Source organism: Ovis aries, chromosome 7 (genome assembly GCF_016772045.2).
Source record: "Ovis aries strain OAR_USU_Benz2616 breed Rambouillet chromosome 7, ARS-UI_Ramb_v3.0, whole genome shotgun sequence".
Classification (NCBI taxonomy): domain Eukaryota; kingdom Metazoa; phylum Chordata; class Mammalia; order Artiodactyla; family Bovidae; genus Ovis; species Ovis aries.
The window spans coordinates 80094997-80121188 of record NC_056060.1 but is presented as its reverse complement, the minus strand read 5'-3'; the positions used below and the strand labels follow the sequence as shown (position 1 = coordinate 80121188).

The 26192-nt window shown below is 39.6% G+C and overlaps 2 protein-coding genes across 4 annotated transcripts in view; one reads left to right on the top strand and one right to left on the bottom strand.

The window, feature by feature from the left end:
- The window catches only part of LOC101121607 (cytochrome c oxidase assembly protein COX16 homolog, mitochondrial), a 47819-nt gene extending 44900 nt beyond the window's left edge, over positions 1-2919 (bottom strand). The window contains exon 1 of the mRNA XM_012181940.4: positions 2828-2919. Within this exon, the coding sequence (XP_012037330.1) occupies positions 2828-2917 (90 nt within the window). The 5' untranslated portion in view covers positions 2918-2919. The remainder of the gene's footprint in view (positions 1-2827) is intronic.
- Positions 2920-2943: 24 nt separating this feature from the next.
- SYNJ2BP (synaptojanin 2 binding protein) overlaps positions 2944-26192 on the top strand; it is a 37243-nt gene continuing 13994 nt past the window's right edge. For 2 of the 3 annotated variants that reach the window (XM_042252700.2, XM_042252701.1), the window contains exon 1: positions 2944-3111. In XM_042252700.2, coding sequence (XP_042108634.1) covers positions 3048-3111 — 64 coding nt within the window. In that variant the 5' untranslated portion in view covers positions 2944-3047. Of the gene's footprint in view, positions 3112-26110; positions 26170-26192 lie in introns of all 3 variants that reach the window. The other variant, XM_060418227.1, reaches the window with a different exon arrangement.

The window sequence follows — 26192 nt, the reverse complement described above, 5'->3', positions numbered from 1 at the left end:
TTGGATTTAGAAAAGGCAGAAGAACCAGAGATCAAGTTGTCAACATTCACTGGATCATAGAAAAAGCAAGAGAATTTGAGAAAAAATATCTACTTCTGCTTTGTTGACTAAACCAAAGCCTTTGATTGTGTGGATCACAGCAAACTGTGGAAAATTCTGAAAGAGATGGGAATACAGACCACCTGACCTGCCTCTTGAGAAACCTATATGCAGGTCAGGAAGCAACAGAACTGGACATGGAACAACAGACTGGTTCCAAATTGGGAAAAGGGTAGGTCAAGGCTGTATATTGTCACCCTGCTTATTTAACTTATATGCAGAGTACATCATGTAAAATGCCAGGCTGGATGAAGCATAAGCTGGAATTAAGATTGCTGGGAGAAATATCAATAACCTCAAATATGCAGATGACACCACCCTTATGGCAGAAAGTGAAGAGGAACTAAAGAGCCTCTTGATGAAAGTGAAAGAGGAGAATAAAAAACTGGCTTAAAATTCATTATTCAAAAACCAAGGTCATGGTGTCTGGTCCTATCACTTCATGGGAAATAGATGGGGAAAGAATGGAAACAGTGTCAGACTTTATTTTGGGGTGGCTCCAAAATCACTGTAGATGGTGACTGCAGCTGTGAAATTAAAAGACGCTTGCTCCTTAGAAGAAAAGCTATGACCAACCTAGGCAGCATATTTAAAAGCAGAGACATTACTTTGCCAACAAAGGTCTGTCTAGTCAAGGCTATGGTTTTTCCCAGATGATCATGATGATGTGATCACTAGTCTAGAGCCAGACATCTTGGAATGTGAAGTCAAGTGGGCCTTAGAAAGCATCACTATGAGCAAAAAGCTAGTGGAGGTGATGGAATTCCAGTTGAGCTGTTTCAAATCCTGAAAGATGATGCTGTGAAAGTGCTGCACTCAATATGCCAGCAAATTGGGAAAACTCAGCAGTGGCCACAGGACAGGAAAAGGTCAGTTTTCATTCCAATCCCAAAGAAAGGCAATGCCAAAGAATGCTCAAACTAACACACAACTGCACTCATCTCACATGCTAGTAAAGTAATGCTCAAAACTCTCCAAGCCAGGCTTCAGCAATACGTGAACCGTGAACTTCCTGATGTTCAAGCTGGTTTTAGAAAAGGCAGAGGAACCAGAGATCAAATTGCCAACATCCGCTGGATCATGGAAAAAGCAAGAGAGTTCCAGAAAAACATCTATTTCTGCTTTATTGACTATGCCAAAGCCTTTGACTGTGTGGATCACAAGAAACTGGAAAATTCTGAAAGAGATGGGAATGAATACCAGACCACCTGACCTGCCTCTTGAGAAATCTGTATGCAGGTCAGGAAGCAAGAGTTAGAACTGGACATGGAACAACAGACTGGTTCCAAATAGGAAAAGGAGTATGTCAAGGCTGTATATTGTTACCCTGCTTATTTAACTTCTATGCAGAGTACATCATGAGAAACGCTGGGCTGGAAGAAACACAAGCTGGAATCAAGATTGCCGGGAGAAATATCAATCACCTCAGATATGCAGATGACACCACCCTTATGGCAGAAAGTGAAGAGGAGCTAAAAAGCCTCTTGATGAAAGTGAAAGAGGAGAGTGAAAAAGTTGGCTTAAAGCTCAACATTCAGAAAACGAAGATCATGGCATCCTGTCCCATCACTTCATGGGAAATAGACGGGGAAACAGTGGAAACAGTGTCAGACTTTATTTTGGGGGGCTCCAAAATCACTGCAGATGGTTATTGCAGCCATGAAATTAAAAGACGCTTACTCCTTGGAAGAAAAGTTATGAGCAACCTAGATAGCATATTCAAAAGCAGAGACATTACTTTGCTAAGGTCCGTCTAGTCAAGGCTATGGTTTTTCCTGTGGTCATGTATGGATGTGAGAGTTGGACGGTGAAGAAGGCTGAGTGCCGAAGAATTGATGCTTTTGAACTGTGGTGTTGGAGAAGACTCTTGAGAGTCCCTTGGACTGCAAGGAGATCCAACCAGTCCATTCTGAAGGAGATCAACCCTGGGATTTCTTTGGAAGGAATGATGCTAAAGCTGAAGCTCCAATACTTTGGCCACCTCATGCAAAGAGTTGAGTCATTGGAAAAGACTCTGATGCTGGGAGGGATTGAGGGCAGGAGGAGAAGGGGATGACCGAGGATGAGATGGCTGGATGGTATCACGGACGATGGATGTGAGTCTGAGTGAACTCCGGGAGATGGTGATGGACAGGGAGGCCTGGTGTGCTACGATTCATGGGGTCGCAAAGAGTCGGACACGATTGAGCGACTAAACTGAACTGATGTATGGATGTGAGAGTTGGACTATAAAGAAGGCTGAGCGCCAAAGAATCGATGCTTTTGAACTGTGGTGTTGGAGAAGACTCTTGAGAGTCCCTTGGACTGCAAGGAGATCCAACCAGTCCATCCTAAAGGAAATCAGTCCTGAATATTCATCGGAAGGAGTGATGTTGAAGCTGAAACTCCAATACTTTGGCCACCTGATGCGAAGAGCTGACTCATTTGAAAAGACTCTGATGCTGGGAAAGACTGAAGGCGGGAGGAGAAGGGGACGACAGAGGATGAGATGGTTGGATGGCATCACTGAGTCAATGGACACGAGTCTGAGTAAACTCCCGGGAGTCCGTGACGGACCTGGAGGCCTGGCGGGTTGCAGTCCGTTAGGGTCGCAAAGAGTCGGACCCGACTGAGCGACTGAACTGAAGTGAGCAACCATTTTATGTCTCTTAGCTTTCCTAGCCAGCCCGCCCCGCCCCGAATCCGTCTAGAATGGTAAAATCATGACAGAAACGCGCTCCTTGCTCACCTCGTAGTTTGATTTGAGGACTAGGTCAGAGTTCGTGCCGGGCGGCAGCCAGGACCACGACTCCCGGCATTCCTGGCGCTCGCCCCTCATCCGGCTTCCTTTTCCGGTTCGCGGCTGCTGAAACCGAAAGTGCGGTGTTGTGGCTGCTGCCGGTAGTGCTTCTCACCTTCAACCTGCACCGATCCTCGCTGACCCCGGTCGGGAAGCCAGAGATTAAAATATGAACGGAAGAGTGGATTACTTGATTACCGAGGAAGAGATCAATCTCACCAGAGGACCGTCAGGTATGTGCAGAACTAATCATCGCTTGAGAGTAGAGTTCTTGAGGCTGTATGCAGAGCGAACACCTCTTTTGCGGAGCCGGATTCTTTTGGCCCCGACAAGACGGCCCGCAACCAAGAGGTTTCCTCAAGCGTTTGTGAGCAAACGGATGACTTGTCTTGACATCCGGCGTTAGCCCGAGAGGATCTGAGGAGTCCACCTACTTTGCAGTCGGTTGTTGGTTGAGTCGCTCAGTCGTGTCCGACTCTTTGCGACCCCGTGGACTGCAGCACGCCAGGTTTCCCTGTCGTGACCACCTGTTTTTATAGTCAGGAGGGGTTTCTTTCTGGTAATGGTACTGGAAAATTCTGGGAGGTGGGGGTGGGGGTGGGGAAGCCTGTTTTTTTAGCCAGCACTGATGAACACCACACCCCTCCTTCCATTTGTCGGCTCTGTCCCTATTTCTGAGAGACCGTTTAGTGAAAATGGGAGCATAAACGGTGTGGACTGTAATTGCATATCCGTTTTCTCCGTGCTGGTATTCCTCCCTCCCGCCTTTCATTTCTGGAAAATTCATTCAGAGGTGTAACTAGAATGTTGAAACAGAAAGAGACCGTAGAGATCCACTACAAATGTTCCCAAAGCTGGTTTCGCTTCAAAATTATCCAACTTTGTTTGGTTTTTCTTTTTTTTTTTTTTTAAAAAAAAAGTTAATTCCTAGAACCCATCTCTCTGAATTTGGATTCAGTGCAATTGTTTGTTTGGGCTTTTTCCTCTTTTCCTCACAACAAACCTGTCATGTGATTCTGATACTACCAAATCTTCATTTTCACCTATAGTCCTCTTATCTCCTGATGCTCTTGACTCCACTAGGCTCTTAACATTGCTGCCCACGTTGGCTTTTGTTGCCTTTCCTTTATAGCTGTCTAGTGCTTTAAGAGCTTAAGCTTTGGGTTTATTTAACCTCTTACTAGTTCTTTGATACTCATTACCTAACTTAACTGATATAAGCTTTAATTTGTCATTTGTAAAGTGTGCATAGTAGAGTACATTTCTAAGGGGTGTGAGAATGAAATCAGTTAATCTGTAAAATATTTAGAACATTGTGTGGTAAATTACTGTGTGTTCATTACTCTTGTTTTTATTGTTAGGAAATAAATGAATAGATTAACACACTAAGTCTTGCTACATACTGTTATTTCAAGTCTCCAACAGCTCATCAAGTACCAGGCACTCTATCTGAGATGTTTTTGTAAGCCATACACACCTGTCTGTTGCCATCACTACTACCTAAATCAGTCCATCTTTTCTCATCTGAAATTTTTTAGTAGCTTGATTACAACTTATAGATTATTTTTCATAAAATATGGCCCAGAATCATCTTTGTCTTTTTTCTTGTTATAAAAAATTAGAAATCAGCTTAATGACAGTGTAACTTATTGCCAATCTGCATGGTTAAATGCCATGCTTCATAGGAGCTCCTAAACGTTTGTCAAAGACTCATTCAGTATGCCCAAATCTCTTAGGTATACTTCTCTTACTTAAGTTTCTCCTTCTCTTCCTATTAATGGTTACTGACCTTTGAGACTAACATAGAAAATTATTGTTAAACCAAAATCTGTTTTTCAGTTCTTTTCATCCATTGGTACTTGTTCTCCTAGGGCCAATTGAAACAATGGTAGTTGCAAGTATTTAAAGGCAGCTGGTTGTATTCCTGTTTTGTCTCTTCCCTCTAAGCCTAACTATCCCTAGTTGTTACGTTAGTTCTCTTGTGTTTTGTTTCCTGTTTAAGAATTTAACCTGTTCTGACATAGTTCCATCAGTGTAGTGTCTGCAGGATTTTCAGAATCACCTGACTGGAGCAGAGCAGCACTCTGATATTCTCTTGCTTATTTCAGTCACTAAATATTTTTAAAGTTTAGTGTAATATCACTTCACCTTTTTTGGTAGTTACATAACAGTGTTGCTGATGTTCAGCTGACCATTCACTGAAATTTTTCTGATCCTATTGATCTTGCAGACCTGAAATTCCTAATATAACCATTTTTCTGAATTACTGGAATTAGGAAAAGCATCAAAGGAATGATTAGTAATAATTTTTTTAGCTAATATATCTCACCTCAGAGTTAATTTCTGTTTTGTGTGTGCATTTATTCACCTAGTGACTTTTAATTTTTTCTAAGCATTTTCACATTTTACCCATAAAAGTTTATAAACTTTAAAAAATTTAGACGAGTAGAGCCGCTGACTTTTGAAGTTTGGTTGGTTCATTTAACAAGGTTTCAAGTTTCTGTTTATCACCTGCCATTGCTAGTTACCTGCTATGTGGTGTTCCCAAGAAGTCTCACAGTCTCACTCCACTTTTCCTCACTGTGTCATCATTAAGATATATAGGGAATAAGTCAGTTATCACGCCTAGAAGCTTCCAGTAATTTGGGTAGTCCCAAAGTAGCAGTCTTTTCTCTTTTTGGGTAGTCCCGAAGTAGCAAACTAGGAAAAGCCTCTAGTTCCAAGTATGCATTTCTGTGTGTAGGAAGTATTGTCACTCTTTGTTTCAGTACAGCTTCCTTTGCAGGGACCTGATAATTTAATCAAGTAATTGCAAGAATGTATATACTTTTGTTTTTGTGTGTGAGTGTTCTGTCAGGGACAAGGGTCTTGGGTAATTCCAGTGTTTGGGCCCATTTTGCAAGGCAAATGCACCTGTTCTGTATGGTCCTGCTTACTGCACAGGGAAGAAAATCTTGGAAAAATCATGACAATGAAGTGAGTATCTGGTGAGGCAAAAAGAAGCTTGATACGTAGCTCAGCAACTATCCTATGGCTTCTTCCTCAGCCTTGTAAGCAGAGTCTTAGGTTGGATGACTGGAAGTTTCGTCCTCCTCTAAGAGTTCATGATTCTTTGGCCCGTTCCATGTGTTGTTTCATGAGTCCTGCCATTTGTAACTAACAGGAAGTGGTCTAAAGAACCAATTGAAATTTCAAATGCCTTTAAAGATTTGAAGAGTCCACTTTTTGTCCTTTACGGAACGCTCTTTTCCTTCTGTGGAAATCCAGCTTGATTATAGTCTCAAAGCCTCCCGCTTTTTCCTTTATCAAATTGAGTTCTTAATGTTGGAAAGACTCAGTTACTCTAAGAAGTATGACAATGAATTTAATCTAGATTTTTTTAACTTCCTGTTGGATATTAGGATTCCTTGCTCAGGACTGAGTTCTCAATAAGTTTCAACAAGTTGCTCCTGATTACCATCTTTAAAAAGGGAGCAGAATTTCTATTTTTCTACTTTCTTTAAGGGAATTGCAGAGGATAATGAGATGGAACAGTTTTAATCATGAATAATTAAGGAATTCCATATTATCTTTCTGGCAGTATGCTAATTATTTCATACACACACGTACGTATATACATTTTTTTCTTCAAAACCACCACGAGTGGTGATTAATCCACATTATTAGATGAGAAAATTGTCTCTCAGAGAGGTTAAGCATTTGCCCAAGTTCTAAAGTCAGTAAGTTTCAAAAGCCCAGAATTTAACCCAGATCTGTTGATCCCAGTGCTCCACATACTACCTCCTAGTATAGTAGCTGCATTTACTAGTTTCAAAAGCCCAGAATTTAACCCAGATCTGTTGATCCCAGTGCTCCACATACTACCTCCTAGTATAGTAGCTGCATTTACTAGGCTGCTGTGCTGCCCAGTCACGTGGCTTCACAAAATGTGTCTCTAGTCGAGCATCTACCAACTTTTTTTTTATTCTGTCTTAAAAATTCTTAATAAGGTTGATCTTTGAAGCAGTCTTTAGAGATACAGTTTTTATAGCATATACTTTTCTCACTGTATGTGTTTTCCCACATATTCCATCTCCTTGTTTCTGGAATCTTAGTCAGTTTCCTACCCATTACATTGTGTTATGACCAAATTCATTCTTCTCTCTTAAATTGTGTTTAGTGGAGAACCTTGTTTATGACTGTTTGAAAGCTGAAATAGACCATGTTACTAGTTATCTTTATGTAATAGCATTCTATTATAATTTTTGATATTCATCAGTTTGCCTAGTCATTTCATGAACATCTGCTGACTACTCTTTGGCATGTGCCAGGCAAGGCATTAGGAAAACAGGAAATGAAATACATATCCTTTGAATCAGAAGAGCTCAGACTGAAGTTGAGGGAAGAGAGAGAAGTAAGGAGCAAATATAGAAATAAACACAATCTTTTTTTCTCCCTTTGCTCTCACAGGACTCTGTGATCTTTCTAGACTGGTTCCGAGCCTGGATGCTTAAGTCACACACCATGCTTCAGTTGTGCTTAAGTCACACAGTCGCATCAGTTGTGTCCGATTCTGTGCGAACCTGTGGACTGTAGCCTGCCGGGCTCCTCTGTCCATGGGATTCTCCAAGGCAAGAATACTGGAGTGGGTTACCATGCCCTCCTCCAGGGGACCTTCCCGACCCAGGGATCGAACCCATGGCATCTCCTGCATCTTCTGCATCGCACAGACCTACATCCAATTCTTAACTCTGCCACTTAAGTAAGAGACATGATCTAGTAGAGACCAGGCATATGCATTCAGTTCTTGCACAAGGGCTTATCGTGGAGTGAGAGAATAAAGATGCTGGTGACTGAAAAAAAATGCATAATCTGAACATTGAGAGTTATGTTTTATCTGGCAGTCTTCCTGGGGACTTCAGGCCCACAAGACAGCTATTCAAAGAGCTCTGAGGGAGTGCTCCAAAGAGGTAAAGGAGGAGCCAGAATATTATAGAGGTTTTTGCAACAAAGGCCAGGGAGTCAGAACATCAAAAGATTGCTGTTAATGAAAGAAAAGTAGGTATCTCAAGTTAGGGAATTTAAGGCTTTTCTGTGTATGGGAAGATGTGAGTCGGGGTTCATTGAAATTATTCCTTTGATACACACCTTAGGTATGTAGGGCCAATATTCTGTTCTTTCCCATTCTGAGTCCTCTTGGGGTGCACCGTTGGGGGTGGCTGCAGTGGTTGATGGCTTGCCAGTGGGTCAGTCTGTCTCCCTCCTGAGTTCCCTCAGGGCTCACTGTCAAGAGCAGCTGTAATATGATGGCTTGATGGCTGCGACATCCTTTGTTTACCAAAGTGGCAGGCAACCTTTTTCATCTACAATCTCTCCCCTTGGTCATAAATTTGACCAACATTTGGGAGAAACATTTCATGACTAATTTTTGTCCCATGAGCCTCCCTAGGAAGGTTCATTCCTGGATCAGGCAAAGATTCTGTTGCTATGCCACTTAAGGTGCTAATTTCTGGATTAGGCCCTGTTGATAATTTAAAATTCTCTGGATCCCCTGTCTTACTAATTTATTATGATCCAAGAAATGTTTTTCCTTGTTGCTTCTTCCTGTACCTGCTGCTGCTAAGTCGCTTCAGTCGTGTCCGACTCTGTGCAACCCCAGAGACGGCAGTCCACCAGGCTCCCCCGTCCCCGGGATTCTCCAGGCAAGAACACTGGAGTGGGTTGCCATTTCCTTCTCCAATTCATGAAAGTGAACTAGAGTTGCACTATTATAATTATTCTATGTAGAGTTATATATGTTTAACTCTCAAGACATCATTAGTTTTGTTGGAAGCCTGGAGTAACGCAGGAGACAACAATCGTACAAAATAGGCAGAATGTAAATAACACAACCAGTAACATTAACAAAGTCAAGTGTAGCAGAGAGACATAAAGCACAAACAATTAGGAAACAAAGAGAACACATTAAACCAATGATTAGTATAACTAGTTGTAATCTGGTTGCAGTAAACCATCAAGTCCACAGGCGAGCCAGTTTGGAGAAGCCAAATTATGAAAGGATCAGGAATAGGTAGATCAAATGCTTCCCTGTATATCTGAAAGAGAAGTGTAGGAGCAATGAAAAGAAGCCCTGATGTATATCCTGACAGGCACTGCCTAAAACATCTTTGGTAGGTATTGACTAAAAAAACAAAAGCACAACCTAGAAGTTGAAAGTTATGTTTTATTTGGCAGATAGAACTGAGGACTTAAGGCCAGGGCAAAGCCTCTCAGGTGGCTCTCAGTCTGCTCCAAAGAGGTAAGGGAGGAGCCAGGATATACAGAAGTTTTTGCAACAAAGACCAGGTAGTCAGAACATCAAAAGATTACTGTTAAGAAAACCAGACATCTCAAATTAATGAATTTAGAGCTTTTCTTTGTGGCTCGAACCCAGGTCTTCTTTGCAGGTGGGGTCCGTACCCTCCCTCCCCCCCCCCCCCCCCCACCTGTCTGAGCCACCAGGTCTTTCCTTCTGTATATGGGAAGATGCAAAAGTCTGGGCTCATTGAAGTCATTCCTTTGATATGCACCTGAGCTCTATAGGGCCAGCATCCTGTATCTTGCCCTGAATCTCATCAGGGTACCTCATTGGAGATGGCCAAGCAGTGGCTGACTGCTTGATGACAGGCATCCTGTTTCAATCCTGAGTTTGCTCAAGGTTCACCATCGGGGGCAGCTGTAATGTGATGGCTTGATGGCTGCAGCAACCTTTGTTTACTGATGTTGTAGGCAATATTTTTTTCATTCACGTAGGCCATATTTGTTGCTTCCATCAGAGGGGGCACCAGGATGGAGAGGGACTGAGCTGAGCACAGTACATTTTTTTGTTGCTATACCATCTTTCTGTTCCTTTGAGATTTAAGATTTTCCCTTATTCTCTCCTTGTTTGTCATGCACACTTGTTACTCTGTTTTGGGAGAAGTAACAAAAGTAACATATCTCATCTTTGGACCAGAGTTTCTCCAGAGAATATAATAGTTTTGAGTGAAAGATGCCTCATTATTAACCTCTTGAGTCACTTACTTGAATCTTTCTTTCGGTCTACACATATATTGAGCAGTGACTATAGGGCAGGTTTCTGTGCACAGCACTGTGGATACAAAAGAGAACTGAATTTTAATATAATTGCAGTGGGTAGCTGAGCATAGTGATTAAGAGCATTTTTGCCTGCATTGCTAGCTACGTGTGCTTGGGCAAGTTACCTCACATCTCTATACCTTGATTTCTTGAAAATGAGTGTATTAATAGTACCCACTCAGAATCTTTGTAAGAATTAAATGGGGATTTTGTTTTGTTTTGTTTTACAAATGATGTTGATTCTGTATCAAGTACTTATCTAAGCAGTTTGCCAAAAATAACTCATTTAATTAATTTAATGGTGCCTGTCATTACTGCTGCTGTGTAGACAATAGACTTCACTAGGGTAAGAGCTCGGAGAAGGCGATGGCACCCCATTCTAGTACTCTTGCCTGGAAAACCCCATGGACGGAGGAGCCTAGGAGGCTGCAGTCCATGGGGTTTCGAAGAGTCGGACACACCTGAGCGACTTCACTTTCACTTTTCACTTTCATGCATGGGAGAAGGAAATGGTAACCCACTCCAGTGTTCTTGGCTGGAGAATCCCAGGGACAGGGGAGCCTGGTGGGCTGCTGTCTGTGGGGCCGCACAGAGTCGGACACGACTGACATGACTTAGCAGCAGCAGCAGCAGGGTAAGAGCTGAGTCATCTGGGAAAGGTAGGGTAACCTGTCTCACAGGCATTTTAGGGACATTGGGCTTTCCCTCCTGTATTTCTCTTCCTTTGTGCCTTTTTTTTCCCCAGGTGTTGAAAAAACCTGCTAGAGGCTCACAGAGACATTTTTAACCTTGCTGCATTTCCCCAGAATTAGAAATGTTAGGAATTCCTGGCTTGAGTATTATTTCCAATGGTTTAACAGAAACTTAATACCAACTGAGGTCCATAGGTGTACTGGGTACTGTATGGGACAGTATGTAGAAAAATAAACAAAAGCCAGTCCCCTGCACATGGATGTTTATAGCAACTTTATTCATCATTGGAACTAATTATTGCAGTAAAGAGTTAAACCAGTTATTTCAGTGAAGTGTGTTTCTAGGCAAAAGGAAGGTGGTGGTTTAGTTGCTAATTGGTGTCCAGCTCTTGCAACCCTGTGGATTATAGCCTGCCAGCCTCCTCTGACCATGGGATTCTCCAGGCAAGACTGCTGGAATGGGTTGCCATTTCCTTCTCCAGAGGCAAAAGGAAGAGGACATTGAAAATCATGGAGACATAGAACACTAAGATGTAGAAGGGCAAAAAGCAGGGAGGTGGTAATTTTTTTTTTTTTAATTAAGACTTTACTTATTTAGAGCAATTTTTGTTTCATAGCAAAATTGAGAAGAAGGTAAAGAGATTTTCCATATCCCCCATATGCACGGTGGTTTAGTCACTAAGTCGTGTCCGACTCTTACGGCCCCATGGACTATGTATCCTGTCAGGCTCCTCTGTCTGTGGGATTCTCCAGGCAAGAATACTGGAGTGGGTGGCCATTTTCTTCTCCAGGGGATCTTCCCCACCCAGGAATTGAACCCAGGTCTCCTGCATTGCAGGCAGATTCTTTACTGACTGAGCTACAAGGGAAGCCACATATGCATAGCCTTCCCCATTATTGACATCCCTCCTAGAGTGTTTGTTACAATTGGTGAACCTACACTGACACATTGTAAATACCCAAAGTCCAGTGGTTCTCTTTAGAGTTCACTCTTTGTATTGTACCTTCTACAGAAGTGGACAAGTGTAGAATGACTTATGTCCATCCTTGGAGTATCATACAGAGTGTTTCACTGGGTTAAATCTGTGCTACATCTATACAGCCCTCTCTTCCCCCAACCCTGGTAACCACTGATCACTTTTCTGTCTCCATCGTTTTGCCTTTCCAGAGTTTCATACAGTGAAAATCATACAGTATGTAGCCTTTCCAGACTGGCGTCTTTCACTGAGTAACATGCATTTAAGGTTCCCCATGTTTTTTCATGGCTTAATAGTCCATTTCTTTTTAGTGCTAAGTAATAGTCTGTTCTGTGGAGAAGTGTGAGAAGTAGGGGAATGTAATCACATTTTTTGCTCAGTTGTTACCAAGTAATTGATGCTTTGAGGAACTTTGGGCTCTCTTTTATTATTGATTAATTGTGAGTCAGTAATAGAGGATTGCTAAGAGTGGGGCACAACTTAGCAACTGAAAAGAAAAGATTTCCCTGGGGGTCCAGTGGTTAAGAATTCGCCTTGCAGTTCAGGGACACAGGTTCAATCCCTGGTTGAGGAACCAAGATCCCACATGCCGCAGAGCAACTAAGCTAGCACACTGCAATCTCCTGAGCCCACATGTTAAAACTGTTGAGCCTGCATGCCACAACTGAAGAGTCTCTGCTCCAACAAAAGATTCTGCATGATGCAACAAAGATCCCACGTGCTGCAACTAAGACCCAACACAGCCAAATAAATATAATTTTAAAATATTAGATGCTTAGAATACTTGGATTTTTGCACTTGAGAATTATCAGATTCATTTTTAAATCAATTTTATTGCGGTATCATTGACATAAAGTACATCCATTTTAAGTATAAAGTTCTAAGAAGTTTGGCAAATAATATACATATGTATAATCATGACTCATCACTTGAGAAAATTCTCTGTGTGTTCCTGCCGTGGGCCCTCTCACTGCATGCTCTAGACAAACCACCCGTCTGATTTCTATCACTTGCCTAATATAGAATGTCAAGAAATAGGATCATATAGTGTGTACTTAGGCTTCTTTCACTCGTTTACACATTTATTTGGTATTACTATCAGTATTTCATTGCATGGGGCTTCCCAGGTGGCTTAGTGGTAAAGAATCTGCCTGCCAATGCCAGAGATGCAAGAGACGCGGGTTTGATCCCTGGGTCAGGAAGATGCCCTGGAGGAGGAAATGGCAACCCACTCCAGTACTCTTGTCAGTATAATTCCATGGACAGGGGAGCCTGGTAGGCTGCAGTCCACGGGGTCGCAGAGTTGGACACAACTGAGCACAGCACACAAACATTTCATTGTGTAAGTATGCCACAATATACCATAGTATGATTATCCATTCACTTATTAATTCACATTTATGTTGTTTCTGGGATTTTGGTTATTAAAAATAAATCTGCTATGAGTATTCACATGCAACTCTTTGTGTAAACATGTATTTTAATTTGTCTGGATTAAATACCTAATAATTGAGAATGGGTTTGCTGGTTTTAAGGGTGTGTGTTTAGCTTTAAAAGAAATTGCCAAACTGTTTTTCAAAATATGTGTGTTATTTTATGCTTCTACCAGGTATGTATGACAGTTCCAGTTATCATCTCACATCCTTGCCAGTATTTGATATTATCTTTCCTTTTCATCTTAGTCATTACAGGGGTTGTGGAATGGTTTTTATTTGTATCTCCTGGTTGCAAATGATGATGGAGCATATTTTTATATATTTATTGCCCTTTCATATATATTCTGGAAAGAACTCAAGCCGTTTACCCATCTTTATTGTGTTGTTTGTTTTCTTCTCATCAGATTGTAAGAGTTCTTTATATATTTGGACAGAAGTCCTTTGTCCTGTTTATGTGCTGTAGATATTTTCTTTTGGTTTGACTTGCCTTTTCGTTTTGGGAAGTGGGGTTTGTGTTTTGAAGAGTGGAAGGCTTTAAGTTTTAAGAACAGTTTGTCAGGTCTTTTTCCTTTTTCCTCTATGGTTGGTACTATTTGTATAATGTCTAAGAAATCTTAACTACCCCAAGGTAAAGAACATTTTCTTCTATGTTTTCTAATAAAATGTTATAGATTAGCTTTTATGTTTAGTTCTGTGATTCATTTCAAATTAATGTATTTTGCATGTATTTGGGGTTAAGCATGCAAGTTCCTTTTTTTGTCTATTTCCTACACAGTTGTCCCAACACTTACTGAAAATATTATCCTTTCACCATTGAAATACATTAATGTATCAGATAAGTTGAGCATTTATATGTGGGCCCAGCATTGGTCTCAAATTGATTCCATTATCCTGTTTTTCTCTTGTGTTGACAAATGTAGCTTTTTAGTAAGCCTTAAAATAAAGTGTGCCTTCCAATTTTGTTTGTTCCTTTTCAAAAATGTTTTGACTATTATAAAATAGAAGTTTAACAATGTAAATTAAAAAAAAAAACCCAGAGTATAAATTTCCATGTAAATTTTAGAACCAGCTTGTCAATTTCTATAAAAATATCTGGTGGGATTTTGATTGGGATTACATGAAAATTTTACTATTTTGTGAAATGATGTTATTTGCAGCAACACAGATGGACCTAGAAATTTCCATAGTTGGTGAAGTCAGAAGGAGCCTGACAGATGCCATGTGATGCCACCTTATATGTGGAAACAAACGTAACACAAATAAAGTGTTCTATGAAACGGAAACAAGCTCACAGACATAGAGAACAGACTTGCGGTTGCCAACGGGGAGGTCAGGTTGGGGAGGGGTAGATTGAGTTTGGGATTAGCAGATGCAAACTATTAAATATAGAATTGATAAACAGCAAAGTATTACTCTGTAGCACAGGGAACTGTATTCAATATCCTGTGATAAACCTTAATGGAAAAGAATATGAAAAAAAAAATATATATGTATCACTGAGTCACTTTATAGCAGAAATTAGCACAATATTATAAATCAGCTGTACTTCAATAAAAAAGTAAATTAGAATCTATTTTGATTTATAGAGAATTGCATCTTATAAGTACTAAGACTTCTGGTCCAAGACATGGTAGAGCTTCATTTATTTAGTTTTTATTAATAATTTTGTGTACCACAATGTAAAATTTTTTTACTGTATCATTCAGCTAAGATGTTTTCTATTTTTCCTTATAATTTTATCTTTAACTCATATATTATTTGCTTTCCAAACATTTAGGGATTTTTTTTTTTTAAGGATATCTTTATTGTTGAGGACAATGTTTGTGTCCCTCCAAAATTCATATACTGAAACCCTAAGCTCTAATATGACTGTATTTGGAGACAGGCCCTTTTATTGAGGTAATTAAGATTAAATGAAGTTATAATAATGGGGCCCTGATCTTATAGAATTAGTATCCTTAGAGAAAGTGACCCAGAGAGCTCACTCTGTCCTTGTGTATACACAGAGAAGTCATAGGAGCAAGAGCAAGGTGGTGGCCACCTACAAGTTAAGAGAAGAGGCCTTAGAATGAAATCTGTCTTGCTGGTACCTTGATCTTAGCTTCCAGAATAGAATTTCTTTTAAGTCACGCTGTCTGTGGTATTTTGTTACGTCAGCCCAAGAAGACCAATATAGTTATTTTTATTGATTTCTAATTCAGTTCTATCTTTTGAAATTTATTGGACTTACTTTGTTGACCTACCATCAATCTTTGTGAACGTTTCCTGTGTGCTACAAAAGGATGTTTATTTTACAGTTGCTGAGTATATTGTTCTGTAAATGTAAATTAGGTTAAGTTCATTCTTAGTGTTATTCAAAGATTCCATATTTTTACTAACTTTTCTGTTTATTTGTTATGTCAATTACTGAGGGAGAAGTGTTGAAATCTACAAGTCCGTTTTGAAAAAGTTTGACGTGTTTATGGCTGCACCAGGTCTTCATTGCTGTGAGTGGGCTTCCTCTTGTTGCAGTGAGTAGGGGCTCCTCTTCAGTTGTGCTGCCTGTACTTCTCATTTCGGTGGCTTCTCCTGTTGCAGAGTACAGGCTCTACACACTGGGGCTTCAGTACTTCCAGCACATGGGGTCAGCAGCTGCTTCAGTAGCCGCGGCTCCTGGGCTCTAGGCCGTGGGCTTAGTCGCTGTGGGGCGTGGGCTTAGTCGTTGTGGTGCGTGGGCTTAGTCGCTGTGGTGTGTGGGCTTAGTCGCTGTGGGGCATGGGCTTAGTCGCTCCGTGGCATGTGGAATCTTCCCAGACCAGGGACTGAACTCATGTCCCCCACACTGGCAGGTGGTTTCTTATCCTCTGTACCACCAGGAAAATCCTGCAAGTCTTTTTTGACTTGCCTTTTTCTCATTTCAGTTTTTGTTTCATTGATATTCAAGTTCTGTTATTGGTGCATCCATATCTAGTGTTTTAATGTCTTCTTGTGAATTGACTCCTTTTTTAAAAATGAGGAAATGTCCCTTATTATCCCTTGTAATTTACTTTTTGTTACATTCATGGGACCAGTCCAGCTGCTTAGTATATCTGTGTTCATCCTTTTAATTTTAAGGTACATTTACCCATATATTTATGATTTTGAGTGGTGTTCATTCCTTCATACCCAAGCTTCTGTTGCGTATTTATGTTTTTGCCTGACAGACTTCTTTAATATTTATCATAGTATAAGTCTGCTTATGTCACATTCTGACAGCTTTTGTTTTTCTGAAAAAGTGTTTATTCTGCCTTACTTTTGAAGGCTGCATTCACTAGACATAGAATTATAAGTTAATTTGTGTTTTTCTTTTAGCATTTTAAAGATAGTGTTTCATTGACTTGTGACTTGCATAGTTTCTAAGGAGAAGTCTATTGTCATTCTTATCTTTACTACTTTGTACTTTGTTGTTGCTCAGTCATGTCCTGCTCTTTACGACCCCACGGACTGCAGCACGCCAGGCTTCCCTGTCCTTCATCATCTCCCGGAGCTTGCTCAGACTCATCTGTTCTTGCTCAGACTCATCTGTTGAGTCTGTAATGTCTTTATACTTTACTGTGTCCTTTTTCCCTCTGACCGCGTTTAAAATTTTCTCTTTATACCTGGTTTTGAGCAATGTGACTATGATATGTATTAGTGTTTGTGTGTTTGTTTTCTTTTGTATTTATCCTGATTTGAGTTTGAACTTCTCAGATTTGTTTATATTTTCATCAAATTTGAGCCAGTTGTTTTCTTCAGGCATTTTTTTCCATCTCCCTTTTTTCTTCTCCTTCTGGAACTGTACTTAACATGTGTATTGAACCATGTGCCATTATCCCACGTGTTACTGTGGTTTCCCTACACTTATCTTTTCACTTATCTTTTCTCCTGTGGTATCATATCTGTTGTCATTCACATCTAGTGTATTTTTCCTTTCAGATATGTAGTTTTTAAACTTATTAGTTTCGTTTTCCTAAAAAAAAACTTCCATTTTAACACACAGATCAATAGAACAGGATAAAGTCCAGAGAGTAAACCCATATGCATATGATCGATTAATCTGTGACAGAGGAGCTAAGACTATACAGTCGAGGAATGATAAATGTATCATTTATATCTTCAATAATGATACTGGAAAAACTGAATGCTAAAGAATGGAACTGGACTGCTGTTTTATGCCACACAAAAAAATCAGCTCAAAATGAAGGCAACTTCAATATTTGAGGGAAAAACTTCCATTTTCTCATTATGTTTGACTTTCTTTATTTTCACATAGTTGTAATAGCCTTTTAAACATCATTGCCTGCTAGTTTCGTATTTCGGATTCTCTTTCTCTTGACCAATTTTTTTTCTTGATTCTAGGTCATGTTTCCTTCTTTCCTTGTTTTGCAACCCCATGGACTGCAGCACTCCAGACTTCCCTGTCCTTCACTATCTTCCAGAGTTTGCTCAAACTAATGACCATTGAGTTGATGAAGCCATCCAACTATCTCATTCTCTGTTGCCTACTTCTCCTCCTGCCCTCAGTCTTTCCCAACATCAGGGTTTTTTCCAGAGAGTCAGCTCTTTGCATCAAGTGGCCAAAAGTATTGGAGTTTCAGCTTCAGCATCAGTACTTCCAATGAGTATTCAGGGTTGATTTCTTTTTGTATTGACTGCTTTGATCTCCTTGCTATCCAAAGGACTCTCAGGACTCTTCTCAGCACCATGGTTCGAAAGCATCAGGTCTTCAGTGCTCAGCGTTCTTTATGGTCCAACTCTCACATCCATATATGACTACTGGAAAAACCATAGCTTTGACTAGATGGAACCTTGTTTTCTTCTCAGCATGTTAAAAGTTTTTAATTAGATTGTGGATGTTGTGACTGGTTACATTGCTCAGTGTCTGCATTTTGTTTTGTTGCATTAACATTTCTAGTATTACATTGTTGAATTTGTTTTGGTAAGCAGTTAAGTAACTTGCAGGTCAGTTTTACCTCTTTAGGACTGTTTATAAACTTTTCTAGGGTGAATCTAAAGTAGCATTCACTTCAGGGACAGTTGAACCCTCCAAATGTTCTAAGTGGGTTGCCACTGAATTTCCTAGTATATCACTGAGGATTTTGATTCTGGTTGGTTAAAAGTCTCTCTACCTTGTGTTAACTTTTGAGAATTGCTTAGCCTGCTACTAGTTTTTATTTGTCTAGCCTTGTGGAGTTTCACTTAATGGATACATGGCCTCTCAGTAGACTCATGCGAATACCTGGCACTCTCTCTTGTACTCTCTTTTTTTTGGTCTAGCTTCTTTCTTTCCAGAACTTTGCCCTTCCAGAACTAACTTCCAGCAGTCTCACCCTCCCAAAACTTTGATCCTCATTTCATCCAGCCAGTGAAGCTGCTAGACTCTGTTTGGGCCTTACACCTTGTGGTATTAACTCAAAATTTTTCTTTAGAAAGCTATGGTGATTACAGAGCTACAAGGTTTTAATTCAGCAGCCTTTTAAGAGGATTATATACCATGACAAAGTGCAGTTTATTCCAAGAATGCAAAGATGGTTCAATATAAGAAAATCGGTTGATATGGTACACCATATTAATAGAATGAATGAAAAAGAGCCCACATTATCATCCCAACATATAGAAAAAGGATTTGAGAAAATTTCCTTTCCATGTTAAACACTTTTCCATGTTAAAACCACTCAGCAAAGTAGGAATAGAAGGAAACTTCCTCAACATGATAAAGGTCATATATGAAGAATCCATATATGGATACATCATACTTGGTATAAGAAACTTTTCTTCTAAGATCCAGAACAAGACAGTATGCTTGGGTTCATCACTTCTGTTCAAGATGGTGTTGGAAATTCTATCCAACAGGAAATTGGAAAGGAAGAAGTAAATTGTCTCTGTTCACAAATGGTACAGTCTTATGTGTAAAAAATTCTAAAGGTTCCACCAAAAAAACCTCAGAATTAATAGCAAACTTGGCAAAGTTGCAAGATACAAAATCAACACAAAATTAGTTGAGTTTCCATACATGAGCAATTTGAAAGGGATATTAAGTAAACATTTCCATTTATAATATCATTAAGAATAATAAAATACTTAGAAATAACTAATGAGACAATAACTTGTACATTGAAAACTACAAAATTTGACTAAAAGAAATTAAAGGCATAAATAAGTGGAAAGGTATTCCATGTTCATGGATTAGAAGAGTTAATATTGTTAAAGTGACAACACTATCCAAAGTGATCTCCAAACTCAGTATTTATCAAAATCTCATCTGCCTTTTTACAGAAATAAAAAAATCCCATCCTAATATTCATATAAAATCTCAGAGGACCCCCTAATAGCCAAAGCAGTCTTGAAAACAAAGAACAGTGTTAAGGGACTCACAACTTCCTGATTTCAAAACTTACTGAAAATTACAATATTCAGAACACTGTGGTGCCAACATAAGAGCAGATGTATAGCGCTGTGGGGTAGAATAGAGAACAGAAATAAGCCTCCTCATATATGGTCAAATGATTTTTGAAAGGATACCACCACTATTCAGTGAGGGGAAAGACAGTTTTTTCAACAAATTATGTTGGGAAAACTGGATATCCACATGCAAAAGAACGAATTTGGATCCTTGCCTTACATTTTATACAAAAATTAACTAAAAATGCATCAACTACTTGAATATGAGAGCTAAGACTAAACTCTTAGAAGAAGAGATAGGAAACATTTTTTATGACATTGCATTCACTGATGATATTGTTAATGTGACACCAGATACACAGGCACAGAAGAAAAAAATTAATTGGGTTTTACCAAAATGAATAATTTTACGACTCAAAAGAGACTATAAAGAGAGTAAAAGATAACCCACAGAATGGGAGAAGATATTTGCAAATCATGTATCTGATACTGAATTAATACCAGTATACATAAAGACCTTTCAAAACAACCTCATTCAAAAATAAGACCTTGAGACAGTTCTTTAACGAAGATACATAAATGGGCAATAAACTTGTGAAAAGATTTTTAACATCCCTAGCCTTTGGGAAATCAAAATCACAGTGAGATACCACTTCACATTAATCAGAATGACTAATTATCCTAAACCCCATCCCCACCCCCAAAATGAAGATGATAAGCATCGATGAGGAGGTGGATAAATTGGAACCCATAGGCAGTGCTTTTTGGAATGTAAAATGTGGTACATCTGTGATAGAAAACAGTTGGGCAGTTCCTCAGATTGTTGAACATAGAATTACCATGTGATCAGCAATTCAGTTCCAGATATATACCCCAAAGAATTGAAAGCAGAAACTCAGACACTTGTATACCAGTGTTCATAGTAGCATTATTCACAGTAGCAAAAATACGGAAATAACCAAGTGTCCATTGACAGTTGACTAAACAAAACGTGGTATGTACATGCAATGGAACATTAGTCATCCTTTAAAAGGAATGAAATTCTCATACATCATACAACATGAATGAATTTGGAAGACCTATTTTGTGGAATAAGCAAGACACAATGAACAAATTTGTCTAGTTCCACTTATATGGGGTAAATAGAATAGGCAAACTCACAGTGACAGAATGTATAATAGAGGTTACCAGGTAAAGGGGAGAGTGAGACACTTAATGGATGGAGACTTCTCTTTGATATGATGAAAAAGTTGCAGATATGGACAATGGTGATGGTTGCACAACATTGTGAATGTACTTAATGTCACTGAATCGTACTCTTTAAAATGGTTAAAGTGTTAAATATTGTGTTGTATATATTTTACCTTTAAACAAACAGTAAGTTGTTTGTCCTTTAGAGCTTGATTTTATGCTACATATATTTTGCCATGAAATGATTAAATGAATAGTGGGTTGTGTGACCAATAGAGCTTGACTGGTATCTAGGGAAAATTATTGAGATTATCTTGGGATAGAAAAACCTTCAGGTAGATAGGGGGAAGGTAGAATATTTGTTCATCTAGTGTTCATAACTCAACATGTGGCTATCATCATTGGTGTTAATGGACTATTTTGTTTCATTGTAATGAATTATTTTTTTCCAGAATAACAGATTGTGAAACACTGCTCTTTTACTTTATAATGTTTAGATTTTAAAGAGAAGAATCTGAGTGAAATGAAAGATTTTCCCTTCTCTGTCATGATAGTAAGCAATAGGGTTCCTGACTGAGGTAACAACTCAAGAATAACCAATTCTTCCTTTGGAATATATTATACTTGAGGACTGTTCTACAGTCATTATCCCAACATTGCTTATTCATGCCAGCCCCCAAAACAAGTTGGTTTATGCAAACTTTTTTTCTAACGCAGTTGTTCATATTTCCTACAAAGATACAGCATAGCAAAATGGTTAAAAACTTATCCTTAGCAATCAAACATCCGAACTTAGTGTCTGAGCTTTACAAAGAATTAGCTGTGTTACCTTTTAAAAAGTTACTTAATCTCTTCATGCCTTACCCTTTTAAGTTCATCTGTACAGTGTGATAACCTCTTCATGTGTTTATTGGGAAGATTAAATGGGATAATGTATGTAGGGTGCATGGCATTATACCTGGTAAACAATAACTGTTAGTTGCTGGTCTTATTTGTAAATAAGCTTAAGATCCAAACCTGGAGACAGGAAGAGGCCCCAAGGAGACATTTCTTGCTTCATTTTACAAAGCTCTTAAACTAGACACTCTTTCTTTCTCTCCCAGTCATATGATGGTGTCATTCTTATGCCATTTGTGCTTAAACTTCTCCTCCAAATTAGAGACCAAGAAATCCATTTTAAAAAATTTATTGGCGCATTATTACCAGGGTTCACTATAGAGTATGTCTTCATTTGTTCACTTTTTAAAAAGTCTGTTGAGTCCCTGTCTTTTTCTTTCTCCATCTCCCCTCAACTGCTTTTGGATAGTAGATGCCAAGTACTGATTTAATTAATACCCTTCAGCTCCATGGGAAAGACTAGAGATCTCTTCAAGAAAATTAGAGATACCAAGGGAACTTTTCATGCAGAGATGGGCACAATAAAGGACAGAAACTGTATGGACCTAACAGAAGCAGAAGATACTAAGAAGAGGTGGCAAGAATACACAGAAGAACTATACAAAAAAAGATCTTAAAAACCCAGGTAACCATGATGGTGTGATCACTCACCTAGAGCCAGACATCCTGGAGTGCAAAGTCAAGTTGGCCTTAGGAAGGATCATTACAAACGAAGCTAGTGGAGGTCATGGAATTCCAGTTGAGCTATTTCAAATCCTAAAAGATGATGCTGTGAAAGTGCTGTACTCAACATGCCAGCAAATTTGAAAAACTCAGCAGTGGCAACAGGACTCAAAAAGGTCAATTTTTATTCCAGTCCTAAAGAAAGGCAATGCCAAAAAATGCTCAAACTACCGCACAATTACACTCATCTCACATGTTAGCAAAGTAATGCTCAAAATTCTCCAAGCCAGGCTTCAGCAGTACATGAACCAAGAACTTCCAGATGTTCAAGATGGATTTAGAAAAGGCAGAGGAACCAGAGATCAAATTGTCAACATCCGTTGGATCATAGAAAAAGCAAGGGAATTCCAGAAAAACATCTATTTCTGCTTCAGTGACTACGCCAAAGCCTTTGACTGTGTGGATCACAACAAACTGTGGGAAATTCTTCAAGACATGGGAATACCAGGCCCACCTTACCTGCTTCCTGAGAAATCTGTATGCAGGTCAAGAAGCAACAGTTAGAACCAGACATGGAACAACAGACTGGTTCCAAATTGGGAATGGAGTATGTCAGGGCTATATATATTGTCACCCTGCTTATTTAACTTATATGCAGAGTACATCATGCGAAATGCTGGGCTGGATGAAGCACAAGCTGGAATTAAGATTGCAGGGAGAAATTTCAGTAAACTCAGATACGCAAATGACCCCACCCTTATGGCAGAAAGCGAAGAGGAACTAAGGATCCTCTAGATTGAAAGAGGAAAGTGAAAAAGCTGGCCTAAAGCTCAACATTCAGAAAACTAAGCTCATGGCATCTGGTCCCATCACTTCATGGCAAAATAGATGGGGAAACAATCTGTGTGTTGTTTTTATTTATTTTATTTTATTTTTATTTTCTTGGGCTCCCAAATCACTGCAGATGGTAACTACAGCCATGAAATGAAAAGATGCTTCCTCCTTGGAAGAAAAGCTTGACAAACCTAGAGAGCAGATTAAAAACCAGAGACATTTGCCAACAAAAGTCTGTATAGTCAAAGCTGTGGTTTTTCCATTAGTCATGTATGGATGTGAGAGTTGGACCATAAATAAGGCTGAGCACTAAAGAATTGATGCTTTTGAAGTGTGGTGTTGGAGAAGACTCTTGAGAGTCCCTTGGACTGCAGAGAGATGAAGCCAGTCAAACCTAAAGGAAATCAGTCCTGAATATTCATTGGAAGGACTGATGCTGAAGCTGAAGCTCCAATATTTTGGCCACCTGATGTGAAGAGACAAGTCATTAGAAAAGACCCTGATCCCAGAAAGGTTGAAGGCAGGAGGAGGAGGAGATGACAGAGAACATGATGATTGGATGGCATCACCGACTCAATGGACATGAGTTTGAGTAAGCTCCAGGAGATGGTGATGGACAGGGAAGCCTGGCGTGCTTGGGTTTGCAAAGAGTCAGACACGACTAAGCAACTGAATGACTGCAACTTCAGCTCCATAATAAATTGTCCTCATCAGTAGGTTCAAAGTCCCTTTTGGTTTTCATTCCTAAGCTTTATCTTCTATCCCTCCCCCACAGATAATGTGTCTTAAATATGTATACATTTTTGTAAATAGATAACACTGTTCCACGTAGACATGTTTTTAAGAAGATTTTATATTATTGGAGAGGGAAATGGCAACCCAGTCCAGTACTCTTGCCTGGGAAATCCCATGGATGGAGGAGCCTGGTGGGCTGCAGTCCATGTGGTCGCAAGAGAGTTGGACATGACTGAGCATGCATACACACATATTATTAATAGCAACATTATATTTTAAAGCTGTTACTTTGTGTATGATTATTCAGTGCATCTATGTTTTAATTTTTTCTTAGTTACCTGTTCCCCAAAGGATGAACACCTAAATTGCTGTCAGTTCCTCACTACCACAAAACATGCAGCAATTAATATATTCTCACATTACCCTTGACAAAATGATCACATTGGTCCAAACTGAGATGCTTTTGAAATTGAAAGGGACTATTTTAATTGCACTGGGGACAGTATGTGTTTATCAAGATTCCCTGGCAAACCAAGATATGTGGTCCACTGTATGGAAGATTTTCCCTAGACGGAGCCAATAATCATCGGTTGTATGCTAGGGTGCTGCTGCTAAGTCACTTCAGTCGTGTCCAACTCTGTGCGACCCCATAGACGGTAGCCCACCAGGCTCCCCCGTCCCTGGGATTCTCCAGGCAAGAACACTGGAGTGGGTTGCCATTTCATGCACTCTAATGCATGAAAGTGAAAAGTGAAAGTGAAGTCACTCAGTCGTGTCCGACTCCCAGCAACCCCACGGACTGCAGCCCACCAGGCTCCTCTGTCCATGGGATTTTCCAGGCAAGAGTACTGGAGTGGGTTGCCATTGTAGACCTTCCCATTCTGATTGTTTCCAGCTGACATCTGGTTGGTGCATGCATTGGCCTGAGTATTGAATATTTTCAATACTGCCATTGCTAGAAATTACTCAATTAGGGAGATGTCTGGGTCACAGGTAATAGACAGCCTTAATTTCCATAAGGATGAAAGTTTATTGAGTTCCAGTCCAGTCTTACCCTATTAATAGGTGGATGGACATTTTAATGTCTTCCTTTATTTCAGGATTTTTAACATTTGTACTTTATGTTCATTCATCCTTTCTCCATCAGACTGTCTAGTTCAGGGGTGTAGCAGGCACTACTGTTTTATTGGCAACTACTGTTAAAGGAGCTACTCCATGTAGCAACCACTATATAGTTTATAAAGGATTTTTTCAGACTTTATGTTATTGGACCCTACTTTTTGAGTTAGGACAGAATTTATAATCCTTAGGTTACAGAAGAAGCAGCTGAGGATCAAAGGTACACTAACTTGTTTTAGTCCACATATTCGGTAAGTTATGGAGTTGAATTTGTGGCCAGGTCATTTGACTTTAATTTACTTTTGCAGACTCTAAGAGGGACAGGAAAACGGATATATTTCTATTTGTTGTTCAAGCAGAGACTGTCCAGTTTAGCTTTATGTCTTCCTCGGGATATAATGCAATGCCTGCTGCTGCTACTGCTACTAAGTCGCTTCAGACGTGTCTGACTCTGTGCAAACCCATAGACGGCAGCCTAACAGGCTCCGCCGTCCCTGGGATTCTCCAGGCAAGAACACTGGAGTGGGTTGTCATTTCCTTCTCCAATGCATGAAAGTGAAAAGTGAAAGTGACCCCATGGACTGCAGCCTACCAGGCTCTTCCATCCATGGGATTTTCCAGGCAAGAGTACTGGAGTGGGGTGCCATCGCCTTCTCCAATGCAATGCCAAACATATAGTAAATGATCAATAATGAATAAGTTGATTGAGGATTATGTAGGTATCCATAGGGCCCAGGCTTGAATTGGTAATATTACTCCTCAGTGCTTCAGAGACTCCTGTTTATTGCAGCGACGCTTCAAGTTAAAGGTAAGTTCAGTTTGTAAATGTTGTAGCTGAAGGAGACTTCTTGTTAGTCTAGAAGTTATCATATTAAGTGGTGTGGTTCATTTACAATTGATGTAGCAATAAGCGTGGCATTATAAATATGATTATATATTGTGGTCGGGGAAGGAGTAGACTATACTTGTTTGTATATAGAAAATTTGGGGAAGATTTTTTTTCCATTCTTCTTTTTTAATCACTATTCTGTAGTTTTAAATACCCAGTAGCAGAGTTCTTTTTCTTTCTAAGTACTATGTTGCATTCAGCAACATAACACATACTTCCTATTCCAAGATTCCCAGAGGCAGCTCTATTGTTTGGTGAGGATATTGGATTTCATTGAAAAATTTTCTCCAAATTGTTTCTCCCAGTACTGAGACAGGCTGATTGGCCTCAGCACACCTTGCGGAAACCTGTCACGGTCTTAAAGGTATTTCAAAGCCTTTTATAATC